At 36.7% G+C, this 25,802-nt stretch overlaps 1 protein-coding gene across 1 annotated transcript in view; it reads left to right on the top strand.

Annotated features, from left to right (window-relative positions):
- Prkd1 (protein kinase D1) overlaps positions 1 to 25,802 on the top strand; it is a 300,779-nt gene that overhangs the window by 237,541 nt on the left and 37,436 nt on the right. Inside the window, exons 6-14 of the mRNA XM_051195802.1 lie at positions 1,910 to 2,120; positions 2,297 to 2,374; positions 4,115 to 4,319; positions 5,890 to 6,013; positions 7,275 to 7,352; positions 8,874 to 9,153; positions 10,212 to 10,264; positions 12,104 to 12,176; positions 13,896 to 14,002. Coding sequence (XP_051051759.1) covers positions 1,910 to 2,120; positions 2,297 to 2,374; positions 4,115 to 4,319; positions 5,890 to 6,013; positions 7,275 to 7,352; positions 8,874 to 9,153; positions 10,212 to 10,264; positions 12,104 to 12,176; positions 13,896 to 14,002 — 1,209 coding nt within the window. The remainder of the gene's footprint in view (positions 1 to 1,909; positions 2,121 to 2,296; positions 2,375 to 4,114; positions 4,320 to 5,889; positions 6,014 to 7,274; positions 7,353 to 8,873; positions 9,154 to 10,211; positions 10,265 to 12,103; positions 12,177 to 13,895; positions 14,003 to 25,802) is intronic.

Raw genomic sequence — 25,802 nt, 5'->3', positions numbered from 1 at the left:
TCTAATTTCATGATTTAAATTGTATTCATTGTTTTATTTCAACTGTTTGTGTTTTCATAATCTTCATTTATTCATATCTTCTTTAATGTACTTGAATATATTCATAATTACTATTTTGATGGCCTTGCTTGTGTTTCAGCTAAATTGCTTTCCTTAGGTCTTACCCAATAGGATTTGTTGGATTCTCATGGAAGAACAGTGTCTTGGTTATTCATGTGTGTGTGTTTGTACTAGGATCTAAGGTCTGGAGCTATGATGTTTGAATTTGTTTTATTTTTCTGGTGTGATGTCTTGTCTTTATTGGATGGGACTTCTGTTCTTCATTGCTCTTGAGTCCTAACCAAGTAAGGTGTCTGTTGGGTTTCAGAATCACAATCATGTGTGGTAGCTGTGGGGTTCCAGGCAGAGGGCTGTTGTGCTTGAAGGCAACCTCAGAGGAGTGAAGATGGACTAAAAGGAAACACTGAAAGGGGCCACCAGGTTGGGCAACTAGGATCCTGGGTCTGTACCAGGAGTTGAGTCCCACGCGGATTAGGATGTTGGGGGATGTTGGGGGAGGTTGGGTCTTAAGCATACAAGCTCCAGCAGGACTAAGAGTAAGTCTAGTATGATTGGAATTGAAGATAGAAAGGAGGATAAAGGACCCACTTGAGTCCCAGCCTAGTGTGGTCACTGTGAGTCCTTGATAGAGAAAAATTCTATGTGTTGTTGAAGCCATCAGAGTAGGGATGGGCTATAAGGAAATACCATTTACAGGCCATCAGGAGTATCAATTTTTTCATAACTGAATTCTAATTATGAGTGTAACTGCAAACATAATATTCTGAGCAGAAACCTCATATCGCATTTCATTTTGCTGCAGCTGGTATGTCTGAAGATTCATCCCCTGCTGAGCATTAGATTTTGGTTAGCAGGAGACTAAAATGCATAAAGAGTTTATGCTAGTGGGGTTTAATAACTTGTCAATAGTTGTTCCAATTTTGAAATTAGGCAGGTAAGATAAAAAGACAGAGTTCTCACAGCAAGTAAGGACAATATTTGGGCTTCACTCTTTGTTTATCATTCAATGTAAAAGAATTATTTAGAGTGTATGAGCTTAGGGGCATAAACTGATTGTAACTAGGACTTTCAGGCACCTAAAGCTATTCACGTAGAGTAGGAGTTTAGCTAGGTTCATAATTATAATGGCTGATAAGCAGTAATTCTATTCATCTTTTGTTCCAAATAAATTCATTCTAATATTCCCAAGTACATGTTCATGAAATTGTTCAAAGGTATTTTAGTTAATGCACTTTTAAAATCTGCGTACTAGGTTTATTAAATAGTCCCCAAATGATAGACTAGAGAGTAAAGCACGATGGTATTATTATTGTCCCAAATACCAGTATTTATGTGCCTTCTATAACCCATTAGCTGCTATATTTCTTAATTATAAGAAGCATTACCTAACTTTAGCCCTTTGCCTTTTTATATAATTGAGAAATTATTTAAAATCACATTAATTTTTTTTTCTCCCGCGGGGGAACACAAAGAAGCTGTAGGCATCTTTCAGAGTTTTGTGTGAAGATTGCATTTCTATCTCTATTTTTCTGAGCTGGTCACACTTCTGTCCATGTGTATATGGTGATCGAGGATATTCCTGTTTCTTTCAATTTTGTATTTCTGTGTTAAAAAGTAATTAAATTAAATTTTGAAGTAAAAAAAAGAAATTATTTAAAAGTCCTAGAAATCAAGTTTTTATATTTTGGGAGTAAAATACATTAATTAACAGAAATCTAATTTCAGATTTCCTCATATCAATGATGAAATCACTGAATTCAGGAGCAAAGCAAAGTGAAACTTTTAAAATGCAATTAAATCAAGTACAAGTCCCTGACACATTAATGCCATTTATGATTTCTCAAAACAGCAAAAGTCACCATCAGAGTCATTTATTGGTCGTGAGAAGAGGTCAAATTCGCAATCATACGTTGGACGACCAATTCAGCTCGACAAAATTTTGATGTCTAAGGTGAAGGTGCCACACACTTTTGTCATCCACTCCTACACACGGCCCACGGTATGCCAGTTCTGCAAAAAGCTTCTCAAGGGCCTCTTCCGTCAGGGCTTGCAGTGCAAAGGTGAGGCCCACATGGGTACCAGGCACTGGCTGCCGGACACCCATGAAGCCTTGAATGAATCAACTTTCTTTTGAAGCTACTATATATTAGTGTCATGTTTTCTCTATCTGATGAATTTCTGTTCTTTTTTTTTTTTTTTTTTTTTTTTTTGTCTGTTTTAAAATCATCGTGATTAGATTGCAGATTCAACTGTCACAAACGCTGTGCACCAAAAGTACCAAACAACTGCTTGGGTGAAGTGACCATCAATGGAGGTAGTGGACATCTTCATAGTCATGTTCTGTGTTGCATACCAATCACAGATGGTAGTATTGTAGTATTTATGATTTGTCAGGGTTTTTCTCTTTCATTTTTCAGTTGAGATATTTGTAACTCAGCCACAAATAAATAAAGGCTTGGGTTCCTCTCTGGATTCCAGATCATTAACTTTTGATGTAGTAGTAGTAGTAGTAGTAATAGTAGTAGTAGTAGTAGTAATACATCTTCATGCAGTACAAAATTCATATCATTTATTACCTACCCTTATTTCGTTCCCTAAGCCTAGTTAGTTCAGAAATATAGACACTGTTGGAATACCTACAAACCAGTGCTCTCTCTCAATTTTCCTGCATTGCTTCCTCAAAGCATTGAAGCAGAAGTTAACTTCATTCCCCACCCACTGATGAAGATCAAGATCAGAGACTGGACTAGAGGCCAACAACTACCAATGTCTAGCCTTTGCAGGCTACTGCTTCCATTATATTCATGAGTGTGAACATGAATCTCAAATAGGAAGAAGACCTTAACTGTCAGAAAGTCTTTGTCTTCCTATATTAGGAAACATCTTCTTAAGAACAATCCAACAACATGAATTAACATTGTTACACTCAAATGTTCTTAGAGTTGTCTCTGTCTGTATGTGACTTAGGATCCCAGGCTCCCCTTCCCCAAAAACCATGAACTATTTCTGTTTAATCTTCACACCAATAGCTTTCCAGATCCTCTGGTTATAGAAGCTAAAATGCAAACACATATTTGTGTTAGGAAAAGCTGAAGAACACATGATTGCATTTACTGGTAAAGAAATAGACCTAGAAGGGAACAAAAAGCTATGGGTATGGGAAGGGCATAGAGTGGGGGCACTTCCTAATGCTTCCAGATTTCCAGCATAGGGGTCCAAAATTAACTGGCAATGTTGAAAGCTTGGTGAATTTCCCACTTTATGAAGCTTGTGATATTGACTCTTTTAGATCTTAGAGAATTTCAATTGGACTTGATAAACAGAACCCAGGGGAAATGGAGAAGTTTGTGATGAGGGTGACCTACAAATTGCATTTTCCCATGTAGTTACAGCAATGTGGTAAATTGGGAATTTCCCAGACTTAGAGGTTCAGAGTCTCTGACCTGTTTTCCTTTTTGAAAATGAGTAATTTGTGTTACTGATGTAATTAAAATTTTACCATTGCCATAACCTGCAAATGGATAGGATTTAATATGCAAATAGCAAATACTTTAGGCATTTAAAAATTGTAGTTTATGTGAACAGTTTAATATATTGGGATACATGATTTAAGAAGCTAGCTTCAATAGTAGTTATAGGTGACCCAGTTTTCATATGAACCCCATCCCTACATGAGTTCCCCACCCCCAGAGGGCTGTCCTATGAAATATTACCAGTTTTCTGGTCTCTTATGCCTGGACATAGCCTCCCATACTCCTAGGCTTCATTTTAAAGAATTTCATTTTTAATGTTTTGTTGTTGTTGTTCATTTGTTTGGTTTTTGCCTTGGAGATATGGGAAATGAGGTTCAGGTTATGAAATTATGTTTACTGTCTCATGTATTTTCATACTATTAATAAATGTTAAAAAGTTAGTGAAAAGATAAACTTTTCATAGGATTCAGCTTGGTGGTTGTGGGGAGGCAGCTTATAGTGGATTTGTTAGGATTGCCTTGCCCTTAAGTACTGGCTCTAAGATCCCAGGCTTACTTTCTTGGGACCAAACAATTTTCTAGATTTGCTTAGCCCTGGGGCAGAATCTGATATTGTTATGGAAGAAGGAAGTGATGACAATGACAGTGAGCGGAACAGCGGACTCATGGATGACATGGATGAGGCCATGGTCCAGGATGCTGAGATGGCTATGGCAGAGGGCCAGGGTGATGGTACGGATATGCAGGATCCAGACGCAGACCAGGAGGACTCCAACAGGACCATCAGGTCAGAGCCCCAATAGGATGCAAGTGGTTTTACTCCTAGAGACTCTTAGATATTTCAGTATAAAAGAAGCTTGAAGTGTGCCTCACTTCCTTATGTAGAGCCCAGAAAAGACATTGCATCAGTCCTGACGTTATTCATCTGTTGACCTATTCCTTCGTGTGTGAGGAATACACGTATTTGCTGTGGTCACTATTAAGTTAATAGTTAATACTAAGAGTTCACTGTGTGGAAATGCAATAATCAGGGGTCCAATCTCAGCAGAAATTACTTACTTTAAAATTGACGCCTATTATGAACTATCACGCTCTGTGCACCTCATTGTTCTTCATTTTATTTAAGAAATATGTATAATTTTCTATCTATTATCTACTTTATCTATTTTAGCCCTGGGTTATCTTCAAATTTTTTTTTATTATTTTTATTTTATATATCCATCCAAGTTCCCTCTCCCTTTCTTTCTCTCTCCCTCCCTCTTTTCCTCTCTTCCCCCCTCACATGCACCCCAACCACCCTCCCCTCCCATCCCCCCCACTCCACATGTAGGGTGTTATTTGTAGTCAGTCCATCATGGAAACCAGGCCAAAGGGAACTGCTGCCCGCTTTGTTATTGAATCTTATTGCAATCATGCCCATTCATGCTGTCTGTGTCAACCATTCCTGTTTAAGCTGTTGTGGCTATTTCCATGCTACAGTGGTTAAATCGTAAACTCTGCAAAATTTTAAGCCCTTCACCACCTGACCCTTTACAGGAAAAGTTTCCCACTTGATTGGCATTACAAACCATACTGACACCTTTCTATCCATTTTACCAATGCAAAATTTAATAATACATTGAAACTAACTATGATTGTGCAAGAATATATTTTATGTCTTCCATTTACTGGAATAATAAGCATTCTTTCAGTAGTGAAAACTATTAGTCTTATGAGCTGGCTTCACTTTGAAGAGCATACGTTTCTCCTGTGTCTGCGAATTTGAGGGAAATAGAGAAAGAAGAAGGAGGTAGGGAGAAAAAAATCCATAAAGAGATAAGAGTCATTTAGAAGGGAAGAAAAGTGAAGGATGACAATAATCCCATGAATACTAGCTGCATAAAAGGTAACTCAAATGGGAAAGTGTTTTTTTTTTTTTTTTTTTAAGAAATCACCCAGACACAGTTCATGCAGAAATACTATATCATAATACCATAGCACATAATTTATAAATTGATATTATCATGCCTGCTACAGATAATAAACTATCCCCTGTGATTTTCAATACTATGGCTTCCTAACACTGACAGTAAACTCTGCTATTTTCTTAAAACTCTGAACACCAACCAGATGAGTGGGGGAAAACCCAGGTGCTTCTTACTCTGCCTAGGGAGTTGTAAAGTGAACATCTGAAGTGCCTGTCACTCTTTTGAGGAACTCACTTTCTGAACCATCAACCCCCTGACAGCACATTTCACTGAAAATGAGATGTGGATTCGTTGGTTTCTGCTTTGAAATAGTTGAAATGAGCTTTTATTCACAAAAAGAAGATCTAAATGTGAAAATATGTCTCTCCTAATGTATTTTGATGTTTCAAGCCCTTCCACAAGCAACAACATCCCCCTCATGCGCGTAGTGCAGTCTGTCAAGCACACAAAGCGGAGAAGCAGCACGGTGATGAAGGAAGGATGGATGGTCCATTATACCAGCAAGGACACACTGGTAAGGAGACAGAAGCTCCCCCATGACATGGCTGTCTAAGAGGACTGTGGAATATGAGTTCTTGGGAGTAGACCTCATAGCAGAGGGATGGAGTCAGCAGAACACATTGTATCTGGATGTTTGATGTAGGCGAATAAGTAATGGGGTTAAAGTTAAAAGCATGCAAAATAATTACAGCAAAGAAAAAACTGCAGACACCTGGAATGACTACCTGATTTTCTAGAGCAGCCATGAAAGTGTATTTTCTATATGCCAGGGTCTTGAACTGTATTTTAGGGAAAGAGAGAACAGTGGTGGCTGTTGTATAATCTCAAGACTTAAATTCTATGTTTAAATATTCTGCCACTCAGGTGTGTGATAGCCCTATAGTCTGTTTCTCTTAGTATAAGTCAGATCCTAATAGCTTAGTAATAAATTTGTGTATGTGAGTAGAAGATGGCATCCTTGAACCATGGTTCAGTATTTAATTAAAGCCTTTCATTTTACTTTCCTCATCTCTACCCATCAATAGGACTTCCTTAGATAAAGAGGCATGTGTGCCTTCATTGATCATTTATAACTTAAACCTTCTTCTGGGAGAGAATATACTCAATGTGTCTCTGGTCTATGAGTGGCTGTGAAAGACACCAAAAATAATGTTAAAGCTTCAGTTCTAAAAAGATGTGAGTGCATACAGGTCCACATAGGCTAGGTGCTGAGAGAGGAGAGATGCCATTACTAAGTCACAGCCATGAGCTCAAGAGTCAGCTGAAGAGAATGTGCAGTGTCATGTGCCTTTCCCTACCTTTGTTAATTTGGAATCATGAGTTCAAACCTTTCATCAAATGAAATTTTTTTAGTGACATAGCATCCAGAGTTCTATTAGAGGTGAAAATACCTAGCTGAATCCTCAGGATCTGTCATGTTCTAAAAGATATGCACATACAAACCTACCTGCCACTTTTATTGTAAACTGTCTTATTGTAAACTACAAAATCACCTTTAGTTCTTTAAGCAAATAAATGTTCAAAACAAATTTTTGCCATTCATTATACACATATGAAGTGCCAAGTATCTCTCAGGATGCTAATCCATTGTCGCTAGTACAGTTCACTGCCTCAATAGGTACAGAAACCTGTCACATTATGTTGGATAAATAGCTTCTGGAGTTCAATTGTGAGTCTTGTTGGTCTAATGCCCTTATAATTTTCACTGTCAAATCTATGTTATCACTGGGAAGATGTGCTTGTTTTATTTTAAAGCTTTGTAACTTCCATTTCAGCGGAAAAGGCATTACTGGAGATTGGACAGCAAGTGCATCACGCTCTTCCAAAATGACACGGGAAGCCGGTACTATAAGGTGGGACTGGCTGGCTTCTTTCCCTGTTGCTCATGCTCCCCCTTGCCTTTTTCTGGGAGTGAAGGGAACCAGGAATGTTGTCCACACCCAACTGTGTGACCCTTCCTGGGCTCTTTCTAAGGGAGCTCTTCTGTGCTACAGATGGGGATCAGGATCTAACCTCTTCATTCATCAGTGAAGGTCACAATATCCTGCAGTGTGTTTCTGGCGGGGAGGGGGGAGGGTTGGGGAAAAGCAGGATAATGGAGAGGAAACTGGAGGGGAAGCTAAGTGGAGTAGTTTAGCACAGTAGGTGGTCACAGCCACAGACTAAGAGTGAGTTCTGAGATCCTCAGGAACCTAGCACATCTCTGGAGATTAACAACTAGAACTATTCCTCACAACTGCCAGCATTTACAAGGATCAGTTTCCTCCATTTATTCTGCAGCAGTTGTCTGTCATTCTATTTAAATAATGCACATGAGGATTCTAGCTAAGTTCCTTTGATTCTTCATGCTACCTTACACAGCTGTGATGCAAAAGGAAGCATTATTACATTTTTAATAAGAAAAAAGAAAAATAAAATTATTATCTTACTTGCTTCATGCTTTCTGTAGCACAGTATGGCACCTAATTTTTTCAATTAGGGGTTGAGGGAGATGGATCATAGAGTAAACTACTTACCACATAAGCCAGAGGATCTGACTGACTCCTCAGCATCCACACTTAATATATTCAGGTATGGTTCAAATGTCTTTATGCCTAATGTTGGGTTGTAGAGACAGGTGGACTCCTAAATTCATTCAGTAATATCTGAGTTTAGTGAGAGACCCTTCTCAAAAGGTGGTTGGGTTAGAATGATCCAGGCACACATAACTTAAAAGCAAAACTACTTTACCTATTTAGCTATATTATTTTAGCATATATTGAATCAAGACATATTTGACTGAACATTTAAAATAAAAAGAGCGAGCCAGGCTTTGGTAGCACACACCTTTAATCCCAACACTTGGGAGGCAGAGTCAGGTAGATCTCTGTGAGTTAGAAGCCAGCCTGGTCTACAGAGCTAGTTCCATGACGACCTCCAAAGCAATACAGAGAAAACCTGCCTAGAAAAACAAAACAAAGAAAAAAATTTAAAAAATAGAAAACAGACATGAATACCCAAATTCATTTTAAAAATGTACAATTTGCCTAATTGTTTTGTTAGACTCTTCTACCTTCCCCCTAAACATTGTTTAATAACAAAACAAACAAACAAAAAACACCTTGAAATATCTGGGAAATTATGGAAAACCCTCTTGTTACAATAAAAACTTAAAGTTTATGTATGATGTATATGCTATAAAATATTTGAAGTAAATTTTTAATTCCTTTCTTTACATGGCATAGATTTTATTAGTTGAGTGTATGCTGTATATATTATAAAGTACTTTCTGTAAATTGTGTCTGCTTGTAATTCCCTTCCTGAAATAGTGTAGATTTTATTTAATAGTTGTCATGCTTTTGATAAACTGAGTCACCATATTTTGTCTTCCACAGGAAATTCCTTTATCTGAAATTTTATGTCTGGAACCCGCAAAACCTTCAGCATTAATTCCCCTTGGAGCTAATCCCCACTGTTTTGAAATCACTACAGCAAATGTAGTGTACTACGTGGGAGAAAATGTGGTCACTCCTTCAAGCCCCCCACCAAACAACAGTGTTTTCACCAGCGGCATTGGTGCAGACGTGGCCAGAATGTGGGAGGTGGCCATTCAGCATGCTCTCATGCCTGTCATCCCCAAGGGTTCCTCCATGGGCTCAGGAACCAATTTACATAGTAAGTCCAGTGGTGTTTATCTGACATGGCACGCACTCAGGGTCCCAATAGGCCAGTCACAGATTTTTGCTTTCCCCGATGAGACAATGAAGAAGAGTCCTTATGTTGGCTTCAGTTTGTGGGAGAATGTGGAAATCTCTGGAAAGAAGCTGCTATGCTTACTAAAATACTTCATTCATTCAATTAGTGTATTTATTTTATCTTAGAACTTTTACAGATTCAAGTATATTAAACACGCACAGGTGTCCAGAGCTATTGTTCTTCAAAGAATCCATCCAGTCAGTTTGAGTTTCACTTGAATACTACAGATATGAAAAAAAGAAAACGATTCTATTTTCCCCAAATCACCTCTCATCCTTCTCTACTTGGGGCCTAATAATATAAATATCATTGTTACATTTAATCACTTTATTCCAGATAGAAGCTTCGGTGCATTAGTAAAGGAGATGCTGCTAGAGTAAAGTCAAAATGAAATATTAAAGTTGAACTAAAAAAAAAAAAAAGAAATAGAAGAATAACTCCATCATATGTATTGATCATGCAGCCTGCAGATTAACCTGTTTTAAGATTTAGCATATCTGATGTGTTCTTTTTATCATTTTCTCCTTCAACCAGTGTATTGTTAAGACTATATGTAGTTATTCTGAATATAAAGAATATATCTGTACGTAAGCCAAGCAAGCACTTCAAAAGAGCACTCTATTTTAATGCCTAGAACTCCATCAAATAATGATTTGCCTATGTTCTAAGAGAAACAATTTCTAGAAAATTGGTTGTCTATAAGCTCATACTAGAGTTGCAGTGTGGCAAAGTCAGAAATGGAACCCAAGTCTTTTTTAATCTGAGCTCTATGCTGACAAATACATTTTTAAAAACCAAGTATAGACTGAGTTTATAATTTTAAGGGGAATAATATGTTCTAATGGAACTTTGGCAGAAATATCTTTTGCTGTGGTTAATGTAAAAGCAGTCCACTGGGATGACTGATACTCACTCTTTTTTTTTTTTTTTCATACACTTCATCTACTTTATGTTTGTTTTTAAACATGAATTTCCAGAAGATATTTCTGTGAGCATTTCAGTTTCAAATTGCCAGATTCAGGAAAATGTGGTGAGTCTGTGTCTATTAATATGTTTCTCACAATACCATGTGATTGACTTTTACTTATCTAACATTTTATATATCCAGTATTTCTAAAGAATAGTGTTTGTTGTATATAGTGTTGCATGATATTTTATGAACATCTCATTGTTTGTTTACTGATTATTCTAGATTCCATAATACACTACAAAGTCTGTTTGTTGTAACAGAAAATAATAGTGTGATACAGGATTTTTCACATTTATCCTTTCTTTATACGAAAATAGAACAACTTGATTTATCAAGAATACTACTAGACAGTGGCAGGCTTGGTAACTGTAGTGCCCCTGACCTAACTTGAATATTCGTGGTTGATATTGTACAGTAATATAGTTATACAAGTAAAATAAAAATAATATTTGTACAAGTTCTTAAACATGCCATTGCTTACTTCTTTGCTAACAAGGAGTGGTAATAAATGACAAGGGTTGCAAATGTTCTTAGTCACATATACATGCCACAATGTAGACCTCAAGAAAGCTGCAGAAACCTAACATGAACTTTTCAGGCTTTGGAAGTTACAGATCTTGTAGTAAGATGTTTTACGTGCTGTTGCATTTGCTTGATTTCACTTCTACAGTCAGTACCCAAAATGGGCAAAGGCCTTTCCTACCTCATTCCTGTGACCAACAACATTAACTGTTTGTTCACTTTACCTAAGACCCAAACAGAGCAGTTTACCATCCTGCTTACAATGACCTGGAATTGTTTATCAAAGAATATATTCCACGGATTGGATATCTTTTCAGTACTACTCTTATCCCTGAAATCCTTGTTAAACTATTTTCAACTGAACATAAGCAACGATGCATTACATGAGAGAATTTTATAGTGAAGGTTAAATATATGCTTGGGACATTCATCCTAGGATGCCCATCTCAAGCCAGCAGGTTCCTGCTTTGTTGCTTCTACTTAAACAGAAAAGACAGTGGAAGATTCAGGTTACTCTGAAAACAACAGAGGCATTTTGCCATGGTCAGCCATTGTTGTCCACTGAAAGTTTTAAACTGAATTTTGAAGAGTTCATTTGTTAACCCTTGGAATAGCTTGGTTTCACTGGGGAAAAGAGAAGGACAGGGGGTAGGTGTGGATAAGATTACTGAGTGGAGAATGTGACTGAATTTTTTTTTTTTTAAGAATCAACAGTAGAAGAATTTAAAATAGCCAGAAAATGTGTTAGGATGTACAGTACCAGGTTAATAATATGTAAAAGTTTTGTGCTATTTCCCTGATGATGCTTACCAAATGTCAGAATATGAAGCCCATATTAGCTCATTCATAATTCAGCAATTATTATATCACAAGTAAATACTGAATGGGTTATCTACATAGCAATTAGAAATTCTGAAATAGTTGTCTATAGCTTAGGTTCTTGTAGAAAACAAGAACCCACCAGGAGTAGCCTCAGTTTTCTGCATAGAGTGTGAAGCAAGCTAATTATAGACATGTGATGGGGTCTCAGAATAGTTAGTGAAATTTTTAGGTTGCTAATGCAGAAAGAATATCTCTACTTTCAGGTACTTATCATAAATGCCATTGATTGATTTTAGGTCCTATTTCTCTCTGTTAATATGTGCTGTATCCCAAGCACTTAAGAGCAGAATAGTTTTCAAAATATTATATTAATACTAATGTAATTTGAATATTATAATCATTAAAATTTTATCCAGCATTTACAAGTATGAAGTGACCTTTGGAATATTTAATTATATTTATATTAAATAAGGTAATAATACTTATGATTGTAAAATGTCATAGGATTAAAGCTTGTTTCCTCAGCTTTGTTTTTCTCTGGGTGTGTACCTATAGGACATCAGTACCATCTATCAGATTTTTCCTGATGAAGTTTTGGGTTCTGGACAGTTTGGAATTGTTTATGGAGGTGAGTTAGTTCAATAGGTGTTTTCATGCGTATAAAAATATTATGTTACCAAGAAAATTACAAACAGGGAAAGACATGTATCTGTGTGCCTAGGAGTCACTTTAGGAGAATCTTCTCCTGGCATAGCTATTCTTTGAAAAACTGATAAATCTTGAAAGACTTTCTCTAGACGTAAGTTTCTATCCCACCTGGTCTTGCAGCCATTTATTCACAAATAAACACACAGAGACTTATATTAATTACAAATTGTTTAGCCTATTACTCAGGCTTATTAGTAACAAACTCTTGCAACTTAAGTTAACCTATAATTCTTATCTATGTTTAGCAAAGTGGCCTCATAACTTTTCTCAGTATGGCATTCTTATCTTGCTTTCTCTGCATGTGTCTGTGTCTCTGCCTTTCCTCTTCCCAGTAGTCTCTTAATCTGATAGCCTGGCTAATGGCCAATCAGTATTTTACTAAATCAACCTGAGTGAAAAATCTTCACAGTGTACAAGAATATTGTCTCACATCACTTTTCTTTTCCTAAAAAACTTTTAGTTATTGTTGTCGTTGTTGTTACGTATGTGCAGTATTGAAGCAGTTTGATTTACTTATTTAGTCAAAACATTGAAGAAATATGTAGGCTCCAATTTATAAACAAAGAAGTTCCATTTCTCTCAGCCTCTTGGTTTAGACTCTTACAGATACTATTTGTCACCAAAGCCTAAATCTTTGATCTCTAATGTTTTCCACACTATATCCAATTCATAGAATCTGAATTTTTGGTTTTCACGGGGCAATTCTGGGTTGTTCAGTTAGGTCCTAGACATTTTAGTTGTATTTTTTTATGCCTTTAACTTATTATTTGTTAAGTTATACCTACTATAGAAAATGATACCTTAGCCTTTCTTATTTTGATAAATAGTATTTTCTGTGAGTTTGTTTTATAAAATAATCCTGTCTAACACTTTTGCTTATTATGTACTTTTTTATGAGAAATCAAAATATAGAATTTATAATATGAAAATTTAAGTTGTTCTAATTTTCAAAGTAATTTTAATATTTATAAAAATACTGCATTTTTTTAAATGAAAACCTAATGACTAGTAACCAGTCTTAATATGCAGAGTCCAAAGTTATTATTGTACAATGTACTAATTACATAATAAAAATAATGGTCGATTGATTGTAGTAAATATATGTCACAGCTTATAGTGTGACAATGAATCGCATGTGATAAGGTGAGAGATCAGCAAACTCAAGAGAGTTTGGAACACTGGACACTGAAGGTCCTGAAACACTGTGTTAACGGGGGTAGAGATCCACAAGGAAGAATGAAAACATGAAGAGTAGACATACAGGAGATGGAGGCCACGAGGATAGAATCTCAGAGGTTAGTGGTTTCCATGAAGACAGGAAGTGGAGCTACAGGAAGCATTGGCTGTGCAGGGAGATGCTGCTGTAAGTGGATGAGTTGAAGTAGAGTCTGTAAGAATCAAGACATAGGAACTGGTGTTCAAGAAAGTGAGACGCAAAAGCATGGCAGTACAGTGATGAAGGGATGCCATCTGGAAGGAACCAGTAAGGATAATGGGATAATGGGAGCATGATGCAAGAAAAAAAGTTGTTGAACTAACAGAGGTTCAAGGTAATCTATATGGCCAAAACTTTTCATTAATTATGCCTGCTAATTTTCCAAATAATTAATTTTTAATGTTTCTCGTTTTTACTTTAAAGGTAAACATCGTAAAACAGGAAGAGATGTAGCTATTAAAATTATTGACAAATTAAGATTTCCAACAAAACAAGAAAGTCAGCTTCGTAATGAGGTTGCAATTTTACAGGTAAACATTTTGATTCTCTTGAGAGTTGCAAATTCTCCTCCTTGACTTTGGTAGAACAATAAAATACTATCCATTATCTACAGCCTAGGTAATTAAGAACAATTTAACTGGAAAGGCAAATTGAGTCAGACTTGCCTGAATGGTTCTTCTCTACCTACTTAATACCACAGTTTAAAATGTCAATAATATTCATTAAATATGAATATTCTCAAGGATGGACATACTGAGAGCTATTTGTCATAGGTTAAAAATGACCTTACCTTACCTTCATAAACACTTCTCTTTCTGTGAACTGAATTTGTAGCTCTGATCATAAGAGGTGTGTAAGAGCTGTCTGAGAAAGACATTATCTTGGTTTTCCTTATGTCTTTCCTGGTTTTCCAGGTGTGTTTTTATTTGATGTGGAAAATGACACAACTCTCCTTTACAACAATACCCTGTAACACCAAAATATTTTATATAAGTTATTTTGTGTATAATAGTTAGACTGGCTTTTGGTTATCAAAGGGAAATTGAATAGCTGCTTATTAACTGGTCAACATAGCTGTTTATATTCTTGACAAGTACATGTTTTCATATAACTGCCATAAATCCTACTTCTGCAAATTAGTCCTAATTTTTGATTCACAGTTTTGTTGACGTGTTTAATTATATATCAATAACCAAGCAGTTTACTGCTCTGCATTTCTGTTTTGTTTGATTGTAAATATAACAGATTTGATTTTAGCCAGCTTGATAGTGTGAGCCTATTATTTCAATATAGTTTAAGGCAGTAGAATTACTAGTTGGAAATCAACTTGGATTACATAACAAGATTTAGTAAGAGAAAAGGTATGGAGAGCATGGGAAAGAAGGTAAAGAAGATAATGACAACCAAAAATTTAGGCCTTTTTATATAGAAAAAAATGACATAATTTTATGTTTCTCAGAATTTCCTAAACTGGTGTTTAGTGTCTTTTGGGCAACAGGTTAGCACAGGAATCTATTCACAGGCATACCCTTAACCACGATTACATGCCAGTTCCTGTTTTCATATCTCAGCACTTGCTAGTGTGTAACCAGAAAAAAATCCCTTTTAATTGTTGAGGCTAAGGAAATAGCTGAGTGGATAAAGTTCTTGCCACACAAGCATGAGGACTGGAGTTTAGTACATCAGCCCCAACAATAAAAAGCTGGAAATAAAGGAGGTGTGTTCTGTAGTCCTGGTCACTCAGACTAGCTAGTCACTGAGCTCCAATACTGTGATAGGTATTAAAATATTATAGATATTTTGTAATATCTACATAGTTAATCAATGAGGTCTTTGCAAGTGTGGCCCATCCTTCAGTTCCTACTCTGATACAGTCTTTTGGGGCATATTCTTTTACAAAGACAGACTTTCCAGATGTGGAGTGGGTACCTTCCCATTTCTGGAAGCCAGAGCCCTGGCTTATGCTGTACCTGGAGTCTTAGAAGTGCTCAGGGGTCTACAGGAGATTGGGTTGTAGTGCTGAGTGAAGAAAATTATCCCTTGGGTAGCTCTGCTAAACACTCCTTGTGGAGATTGTCTCTGACTCTGTGAAGTAGTATGTTAGTTTACAGATGGCCTCTTCAAAATTGGGAAAATATTGTATGAGAAAAGGGAGAATTCATTTTTTTTCCCTATCCATATTTTCTGTGTAGATGAAGGAATTCCATGAACATATTCAATCATTGGAACATTATACCCTTTAGCTATTTCTGAGTAATAGGAGGTAAGGGGTAACAGATCATTTATATCTATTTTCATTACCTGTAAATACTTCATAATTATGATATATCAGGAAAAATGTTAATGAATATAGAGTTTAAAGCTACTGCATAATATTCCCAAGGGACACATTCTTGTCATTTTGACTTATTTTCATGTCAACACAATTAGAATTAAAAAATGGTTGTTTGCTATTTTCAGGGATATTAAAGAAAACTGGATACAAATATCTTTATCATAGAATGCTTTAAATTCAAAATCTAATATAAATATGAATGGTGTAGTATACTAAATGAAATATAAATCCTCTTCTAATACTTGTTGGGTCAAGATGAAATGTATGTGCTAGTGTAACCTTATCACAGTACACACAAAGTTTACCTAATATATCCAAATATAATCTACTCATTATACCAGTTTTTGCTTTCCTTAAAGTATACCTCTTGTTTACCCATAGAAAGAATAATACTAGAGTTTCCTTTGATAATACAATATGAGACAAAAACATTTGGAATTATAAAACATCAAATATAGTGTGCACAGTAGAGTATATGAAATATAGGAAAAATGCATAAGCTCTTTTGTCAATACACTGATATCCAAACCTTGGTTTTATAACAATAAGCAGATGACCCTCTGTCTATTTCTGTGACTTCTTATCTATCTATCTATCACTCTTTGTACTTTCAGACTTGATTAACTTAGTCCTTCCATAGAACTGATCAGTTATTCCTTTTTCAAATCTCCTTGCTTCCTGCACCCTGCACTTAGCAAATTCCATCTCTCCTTGTCTTTCTCTTAGTGGCCTTCCTGGCTTCATTCCTCCACCAATCTATGTGTCTTAGACAGATGTATATTAATTCCCAGAGCATAGATCACCTATTATGTAATAGCCATCCGTCATCCCTTCACAGTCCCTCTATGATACTTGAGGCTTCTTAAATTCTTTAGTCTCAATTTACTGTCCTCAGGGCATCTCCACTAAATTGTGCCACTCTTACCCCCAAATCAACCCAAAAACAAAGAGCAAATCCTGACATAATTTGTTTTATTCTTACATGGCTCTTATCTTTCACTAATGAAACTGTTGTTATTCACATATTGCTTTAAGAAAACAAAGGCAGGTTTTCTGGACCACATAGAAATCAACAAAACCTTTGAAGTTGTTTATAGTCTATTTGGGTTGTCAGGTATAATGGTCCAAAACTCAGAAATGCTAAGAAACTATACTGAAAGAAATCCTAGTTCCTGACTCCAATCTGGAAATCAGGAATACTACAAAAGGAGTTGTAACATTGGTGAAATCAATGAAAGTTTTATCTGATAAGCAATATATGAGAGAAAGGGACAGTAGGCTGAGAAGCCATCTCAGCAAAGAAACAATTCTCCCAAAATGAATAGGAAAGTTAGAATCATTTAGAAATTTAAGAGTGAAATTCAAGGGGTTTTCATCATACAAATCCAAGCACAAATCTGGTAATGGCATGGAGAAGAGAGAGGCATAGCTGATACTTCCAGAGCTTTCTTGCATTGACTTTTTTAAAAATTACATATATGTTTATACATATATACTCGAAAAATATATGAACACACCCTGTGCAGTCTGTATAATATATAATATTATGTATTGCCTGTATGTCTGTTTTCTGGGCTGACATTTTGGTGTTGGTAGGCTCTGCCCTGGAGAAGACTATCTCCCACCCTTAGCATTTCTTAATTGCCTGTAGTTCTTTGCATGGGGTTAAGATCTCTTATTTTCCTCTCTCCATGTTAACTTGAAAAATTACTTTCAGTCACTGGAGTCATTGATATTGACTTTCAAATATTACATCACTTGTCGAAATTCCACTAGAAACTCTGGCCTTAGTATCTTTAAGATACAGAGTATGTGAAATTTGCCTTTAAGTTCTGTTGCTGGAAACCAGTCTGCCTAATCCCCCAAATTACAATACCAAATCTTTCAGATACTAACTATGACCATAGTTCTAAGAATGAACCCAGATGGCGGGTTAAAATCTAGGTCATATTGGTTGTGTAGACAGATTGAGATTTTTAAAAACTCTGTTTTAAATTTTTATTGTAAGAGTGAGTTTTACTTGTAAATGTTCATGTATATATACACATGTACACTCATCCAGAAGTTGACATTGGTGTCTTCATTCGTGTCCACTCTTTTGAGATCAGGTCCATCACTGAACTTTCTACCTTCACTTCATGGCACTGAGATTGTAGTTAGTTTTCTATCTCTGCACCTACCTTTTGCCTGGGTACTGGGTATCAAATTAATATCCTCTTGCTTGTGGCCAACTGAGCCATCTCTCCAGTTTGAACACAATACACATTTTGGGATCTTATTTTCTTTGGGGTAAGGTTATAGTTTTAAATAAACAGAATACCAAGAGTAAGCTGCAGAGATTTTTCCATAAACACTTGAAAAGCCACTCATCTCTCAATACCCACAACAGAATGAAGCATTTGTTATAGTTGATGTATTGGTGTATCATGATCACCCAGAACAATAGTTTGTATTAAGTTCACTCTGTATGGTACTTCTGCGGATTTGAACAAATAATATTCTCTATGTTTGTCCTATTCATTGCTCACTCTTTTCCAGCCTTTTACTACTTTGAAAATTCTCATGTGTCTATACTTTTTTCTTAATTAAAATGCCCTGCAAATAGAATAACAAATAGAATATAGCCCCCTGATTACCTTATTGCACTCAGGCATGATAGATAGGTAGGGAGGGATGGAGGGAGATAGATAGGTAGATAGATAGATAGATAGATAGATAGAGTTTTTTGTCTTAATAACTTATTTTCTAGGGTAGAATAATATTCCATTATCTGGATATACAAAAAGTTATTCATGTACCTGCTGAAAGACAACTTGACCCCAAGTTTTGGCTATTATGAGTAAAGCTGTTTTAAAAACCAATGTAGGGGTTTTAGCATGGCTCTTTTGAATTCCTATGAGTAAATATCGAAGTACATAATTGTTAGATCATGCAGTTAGTTTTACATGCATGTTAGTTTTACAAGAGGCTGCTGCACTATCTTCCATGGTGGTAGGACCAGCTTGCATTCTCACATCTTTGAACAAGAGCGCTACAGCTTCCCTGCCTCATCAGAATTTGCTGTTACTGACGTCCAGGTGTCTGCAGTTCTAATAGGGGTGTACTGATATGTTGTTTAGTTTAACTTTCCTTGGTGATAGTTGATGTAGAGCTTCTTTTAATACAGATTTTTCTGTCTGTATATTTTGTGAGATGTCAAATCTTGGCTCATTTTTTTTTTTTAAATCTCAGGATTTTTTTGTTGTTGTTTGTTAAGTTTTGGGAACTTCTTGAATATATCTTGGAGTGGTCCTTTATAAAGTTTGATAAAAAGCATCTTTACAAATATTTTCTCATGGTCCATGACTTTTTTTTCTCCTTCTTTTGATAGTCTTGAATAGTTCCTGATGGTGAGTAAAGAACATGACATTTTATTCTATCCTGCATGTTGAAAAGTCAAGAAAGGGCAAAACAACCTGAGAGATGAGAGGATTTGCCTCTGTTTCTTCTCAGCATGTTGACTTCCATTTGCATTTCTCTGTCTCTTGTTATGTAAGAAAATGAGAAAACTCAATATATTTCCCACATGTCTGCAGCAACTTTGAAATCAAAAGCTCCATGGAAGCATTCCAGACTTGCTGAACTTGAGAATGACTGAGTAGTGTCTGGGCATGTTCAAGAATATATATGAATAAGAACATTATGTAACCTTTCTACTAAACAGATATCAGTCTTTTCCCCCTCATCCATCCCTAACCTTGCTGCTGAGTCAGGTCCACTTAGTAGAATAAAGGGGATTACAGAAGATTTCACATAAGTATATATAAAACACTGGGTTATTAATCATAAGCTAACTCCCCAAAGCTCATGCCCTTTCTTGATACCAGAATAAAGCATGTCTGTTGTCATTAACAGTCAAAAGAGGAACACCAGACTATATAGTTAACTTGATGAATAAAGTACTGCCACCAAAGTTCATATGCCAAGAACCCATATAACTAGAAATAGTGCTGTGCATCTGTTATCCCTGCATGACTATGGTGAGATGTGAGGCCAAGAAAGGAGAATCATGGACCTCATTGGCTAGAGAACCTGGAACATACATCATTAACCCACCTAAGAAACCCTTTGTCAAACAAGTTGGGAGTTAAGCACTGACATGAGTTATACTTTAACCCCCATATATGGCATGTGCGTGCATACACACACACACACACACACACACACACATGTACGTAAAGGAAAAAATAGAAGTGTTCAACTCTGTGTGTGTGTGTATGTGTGTGTGTGTGTGTGTGTGTGTGTGTGTGTGTGTGTTGTCTGTGGCTGTGGCCTCAGGTGGTGTGGAACTCAATATAAACTGTATATCTCATGCTGTGCACAAAGTTATGGCAATACTGCCTCAGTCTCCTGAACTGAGTTCTTGGCTGGGATTATAGCCAAGAACTACCATGTCTGTTTTAATCTTTTGAGCTACATTAAGATAGGATCAATCTCAATTGATTACTATTGCAACAAAAATATTAGAACGCATCAGTTTTGATGGCTTATTTTATAAGGAAACTGTTTTCTTTTTTTACCATGAATGTTCTGAGTACATCTGAAGCCCCAGAATTCACTGGGTTAAGTTAGTTTGTGGCCTCACTGATATAAAAATAAGACACCCTCACTCATGTATGTCTTGTGAAAATGGAGTTCTTAATTGTTCTAAGTAATAAAACCCCAGAGTCAGATATAGAGGAAAATGCTGAGAGATGGGAGAGAAGGAGGAAGTCATGGCCACACCTTAGCATCTCCAGAGATAAGAGAAATAGTTCCTTTTTCTCCCTACTTTTATTCTGCTTCTGCCTACCTCACTTCCTGTCTGTATATACAGATGTCTAGACCTATATAGTTAGCTAGTGGCAAGCTTTATTCTCTGACCTTCAAACAGACTTTACTTGTACATGCAAGATATCTCCACATATACCCCTTTTTGTCTAAAATTTTAAAAGGCTATAACGAATATAAGAAAAATTGTATGCAATAAATATAATAACTGTATGTAGTATATGCAAGCAAGAAGTACATCAGAAATGCATTTGACAAATTCATAGACTTTGTCTATTCTTTCTTGATGAGTCCAAAGTCTTGTATCTAATTTACTTTCTATTCTAATTTGCATTATCAAATTATCTTTTAACATCTTTCAAATCTATTACTCTTAACATATCTTTTGTGAGTTTCTTTACTGAGTCTGGCAAACAAGGAAATTTATAAATATACTATCTAGTTGTCAATTCCCTCAGAGACCCAAGAAAGAAATAATATTAACTAAGTAAACAGGAAGTACAAGCAAACCACTTCCAAAAATGTGTGAAATGACAGAAGCATCCGGCTGCCTGGACAGTCACCAAAGCTTGGTCTGCAACATTGGGGCATACATCTTTGGCCTATAAGCCAAGCATATCTGACAGGCATTATGTGAGCCAGGATATCCTGAAACACTGGACCACCTTGTCTTGGCAAGGTTTGTAGTCACTCTTTTTGATGTCTTGTTTGTCCAATTTGGATAGCATACTGCACTTTCTTGCCCAGTGGCTTACCTTTGCCACACAGAAAGTAATCTCCATGTGGAGTTTCTTCAATGCCCATCTCTTTCTCCAGTGTAGATTAGTGCTGCTAGGAACAGACATGTCTCATTGTCATAAAAAAAAAAAGGACCTATGTTTTTACAACATGTTAAATGCCATATTCTGTAGATCTCTGAAGTGTTTGAAGATGACCTGTCTTTCTACGATTCCCATTTGACCTTGTAAATATACTAATGTGTCTACAAGTTCGATTGTAATAGTTAACTACTAAACTACATTTGCTTAATATCCCATAAAGTTGATAATAATAAATTTCAAGGACTAGATATTTCTATTTCATTGTTAAATGAGCTGTATAGGTACAATGCTTTGACCAATATTTAAAACATATATACAGCATGTTTTAACAATGTGTGTCAGCTTTACTTTATCCTAAGATAATCTCAATGTGAATTTCAATGGTTTTCCATTTGAAATTTTCTAAATTGTGACCTCAAAAGGTCACCATTGAAGTGGAAACTGAATGATACTCTTTCCCATGAGTTACAAAATAGGACCATATGCACATGCAACAACTACAGATCTCATTTGGTAGAGAGGGTTTCCTGTCCAGCATGCAGGTTTGCCTGCTGACCTCAGAGTAGAAGCACCAGTTTCATAGACAAGAATTGAAAACTCAGCAAGATGCCAATAAGAGAACATAATTATGCCATTATGATACCATATCTTCTCAGTAAGTGTTATAACAACCTGTCTTGCAAATAGCCACAAGCATCCTTAGAGAAATGCTTTGCAGCACAGATTCATTTCCTAATTTTTCCAAGTAACAGCAACCTGCCTTGCCCATTATCTGGGTTTTCCCTTATTTATCATCACAAGAATGAAATAAAAGAGAGATGCCTTGAGATATTTAGAACAGAATACTCATGGATTTTAATGATTATTACATAAGTTTAATAGGACTTTCATGTCCCAGAATTTATCTTCAATTCAATAAATGTAAGGAAAGCACTAGCTTCAATCTTAATAAATGATTATTCTTTTGTTCATTAATTTGTACCGTTTGAACTACTCCGTTTTCCAAGAAAACATATAGCTTAGTATCCTCTCATTGTTCAGGCCCAATGCACATAAATGCCACCTAAGGATGCCTTGCATGCAAAGAATATAGCAGAAAGATCTAGCATTCCAAACAGTGTGATTTACTAAGGAACTTACTGTTAGATGTGTACTCTTGGTAGCAGCAACACTAAGCAGATCTACAAAATCTAGGTCAGATGGATGGTCATATGTAGTGATTAGTACTTCATTCAAGCCAGAATGCATCTTAAGGCCAAATAGTCAAGTGCATTCCTTGCACCAAGATGCATGCTGACTGCAAAGCTGGGGACTGGTAAGGTAGAACATACATATGACCAGTAGGACTCCATATATGGGTACCTTCTAAAACTTACAATGGTGTGGCATGCTGGACTAGAAGCCCAGCATGCTGTATCTCAGTCAATGTTATGTGTTTACAACAACTCTGGCAGTATAGTGTGTGTTTAAACAGCATGAATATAGATGACTTTTGTAACAGGAGCCAGAACCACAAAGTAGTTCAGACACATAAATACTGAGTAAATTACAGTGACTCCAAGGACTTCAGTCCACCTAGTAAAGTGATTGTGTCTCATAGGATCTGTAACTGTCAGTTTAACCAATTGATCTTCTCTGCATCAATACAGATACCATCTAATTTTAGCTGTGTTCCAGAATTAGGACCCAAGCCCTAAAGATACCTTTGAACATGTTCTTGCCAGAGAGCCGGAGTCATGACATGTGCTGTGCACCTAACTGCATTGCCATAGTTACAGGGGAGCCAAAGCCTGTTGGTTATCAAAGCCTTAACATCCTTGGCCTTGTGCAGATGGGGAAGGTTTATACCTTATCTGACGTGCAATCAGATGTGTAGGAAATTCATGGATAATGAGGGACCTTCAGTCTTCAGGTGAAAAGTCTACATTCATTCTGCTATGTCACATAAGGCTATTATCCTCAGCCAGGGACTCATGGTGCACACCTTTAATGCCAGCACTCAGAAGGCAGAGAGAGGCAGATCTCTGTGAGTTCAAGGCCAGCCTGCTCTATAGAGCAAATTCCAGGACAGAGAAATCCTGTCTCTGAAAAAAAGCAAGAGAGAGAGAGAGAGAGAGAGAGAGAGAGAGAGAGAGAGAGAGAGAGAGAGAGAGAGAGAGAGAAGAATATTATCCTCATTGATTATCACAACCTCAAAAATATAATGGTACCAAGAAATATATTCCTGAGGCAATTACTACACTGTCACTTTCCCTCTCAAGTCAAGGAAAACTAATCTAATACTGATTGCGAAGGGATGCTGAAAACACCATTTGATAATGTATAGAGCTGGTTACTCATATGCAGTGGAGGGCATGATATTTTCTAATAGCTGGATAATGTTAGACACGACCATGTAAATAGGCATCACTTTGTTGTGCTTAGTGTGTGTTTCCTTGGAAGATGAGAAAACATCTGTTCACTACAAATAGGCCACTAGACATAGAATTCCACTCAAGTCTACTTTAATGAACCAATGAATTTAATTAGGTTTCTTTTCTGGGGCATTATGAATAGTCTTTCCCAGCAACTATTAAATATTTAAATAGCCTTGGGGAGAGGTTATTTAACCAACACTTCTCAACTGCCTATAGCCTAGCCTCCCCTCATCTGCATTGTAGAGTACTAATATTGTGTCAGTGTCCTTCTATAATCACAGCTGCTGGGAGCTTGAAGGAGCAACAGTCATGCCATGCTCATGGATAGCATTCCACAGCACACCTAATTTTACTCTATTCAATCCAGCAGCAATTGATACCCTTTGCCACTTTCACCAGCCAAACAGGGCTATATAGGTACCATTGGCAGTTGGCAAAATCTCAGCCTTCTCTAACTGAATTATTGTTCCTCAAATCTTAGTGTATTACACTGGGTGGTGCAGTGACTAATACTGAATACTCCTCCAGAAGGAGAAAGGGTCATAATGTTTCATTTTGTGACCTCCCACCAACTCTGGTACTCTCTTTACTTCCTGAATCTTGAGTTTAAATTCCCTTACCAAGCTCTGGTGATATCTTTCCTAGAGAATATATATTCAAGGATTAAGATATACACATCAGGTATAAAGTCATGGTCTTTTGATTACTGAGAAATAGGAAATAATGAGAGCTTCACCCATATCCATTTTCTGTGACATTTGGCTTAAAAGGAAAAATAAAGGGCTAAGCTACTCACAACAGGTCTTCTTTCATTCGAAGTATAAAAGCAAACACCAGGATATGAATGACTTCTTGAATGCCCCATTCAAGCTGAATACCATGGGTTTCCTCTACTCTTTTCCATGGAGTCATCTGCCTTGCCAGATCCTCTGTGTTTGACTTGATTCTTACAGCCAAAATTGTCCAGTAAATGTAAGAATGGTTCCCTTATCCTTAGGTATTATGGATGTGCTAAAGTCGAGGTAAGATGTAATGTTATTCATTTTCTTGGCTTTCTAGTCCCACCCACAACTTCACTATCCAGGCATGTATAATGTCACTGGAGAGTTTTTAAGCTTCTACAGTATTTGCAACTGCAAGGGTGTAGTCCTGAGCAGCTGCAGAGTCCACCCTTCTGCAAGGGAATATTCACTGGATCAAATGTGCACCTTTATTGGCAGGAGAAAGCTGTGTTCTACCACTGCAATCCCAGGCTGTTCTTTCCTTCCCTGGGAGAATTCCAGTTGTCTTCCTCTCAAAATAACATCTCACACTCATTTCTTTGAAATTTTCCCAAGCCACAGGACAGAAACAGCTTGGGTTTCAGTTTTTCCACTTTCTCAGTTAAGAGACTCAGAAAGCTAGAGCAGTGCAAATCTCTTTCTATTAACTCTCCTGATTCATTCATTCTTCTAGCCAAATACATGCCAATGGTGGTGACAAGATACTAGTGTTTCTCTATAATGTGGGGTAAGCAGCACTCCGGAAGTAGGTTTCTCCAAACCCAGTCCTATTTTTTTATAACTTTCATATGACAGACTGCAACATTTCACACAGGGGCATCTGTTCAAATATGTTCATAGCAGCACTGTTTGTAATAGCAAGAACCTGGAAGCAACCTAGATGCCCCTCAATTGAAGAATGGTTAATGAAGATGTGGCACATTTACACAATGGAATACTACTCTGCAGAAAAAAAAAATGGTATCTTGAAATTTGCAGGCAAGTGGATGGCACTTGAAGAAACCATCCTGATTGAGGTAACCCAGTCACAAAAAGAGGAACACAGTATGTACTCACTCATATATGGATTTTAGACCTAGATCAAAGGATCATCAGCCTATAATTCACACCACCAGAGGAACTAGGATTCAAGGTGTAATCTAAGAGATTCATATAAAGTCCCTCAC

Source organism: Phodopus roborovskii, unplaced genomic scaffold (genome assembly GCF_943737965.1).
Source record: "Phodopus roborovskii unplaced genomic scaffold, PHOROB, whole genome shotgun sequence".
Classification (NCBI taxonomy): Eukaryota; Metazoa; Chordata; class Mammalia; order Rodentia; family Cricetidae; genus Phodopus; species Phodopus roborovskii.
The sequence above is the reverse complement of the archived record's forward strand: the minus strand, read 5'-3'. Positions and strand labels throughout refer to the sequence as shown.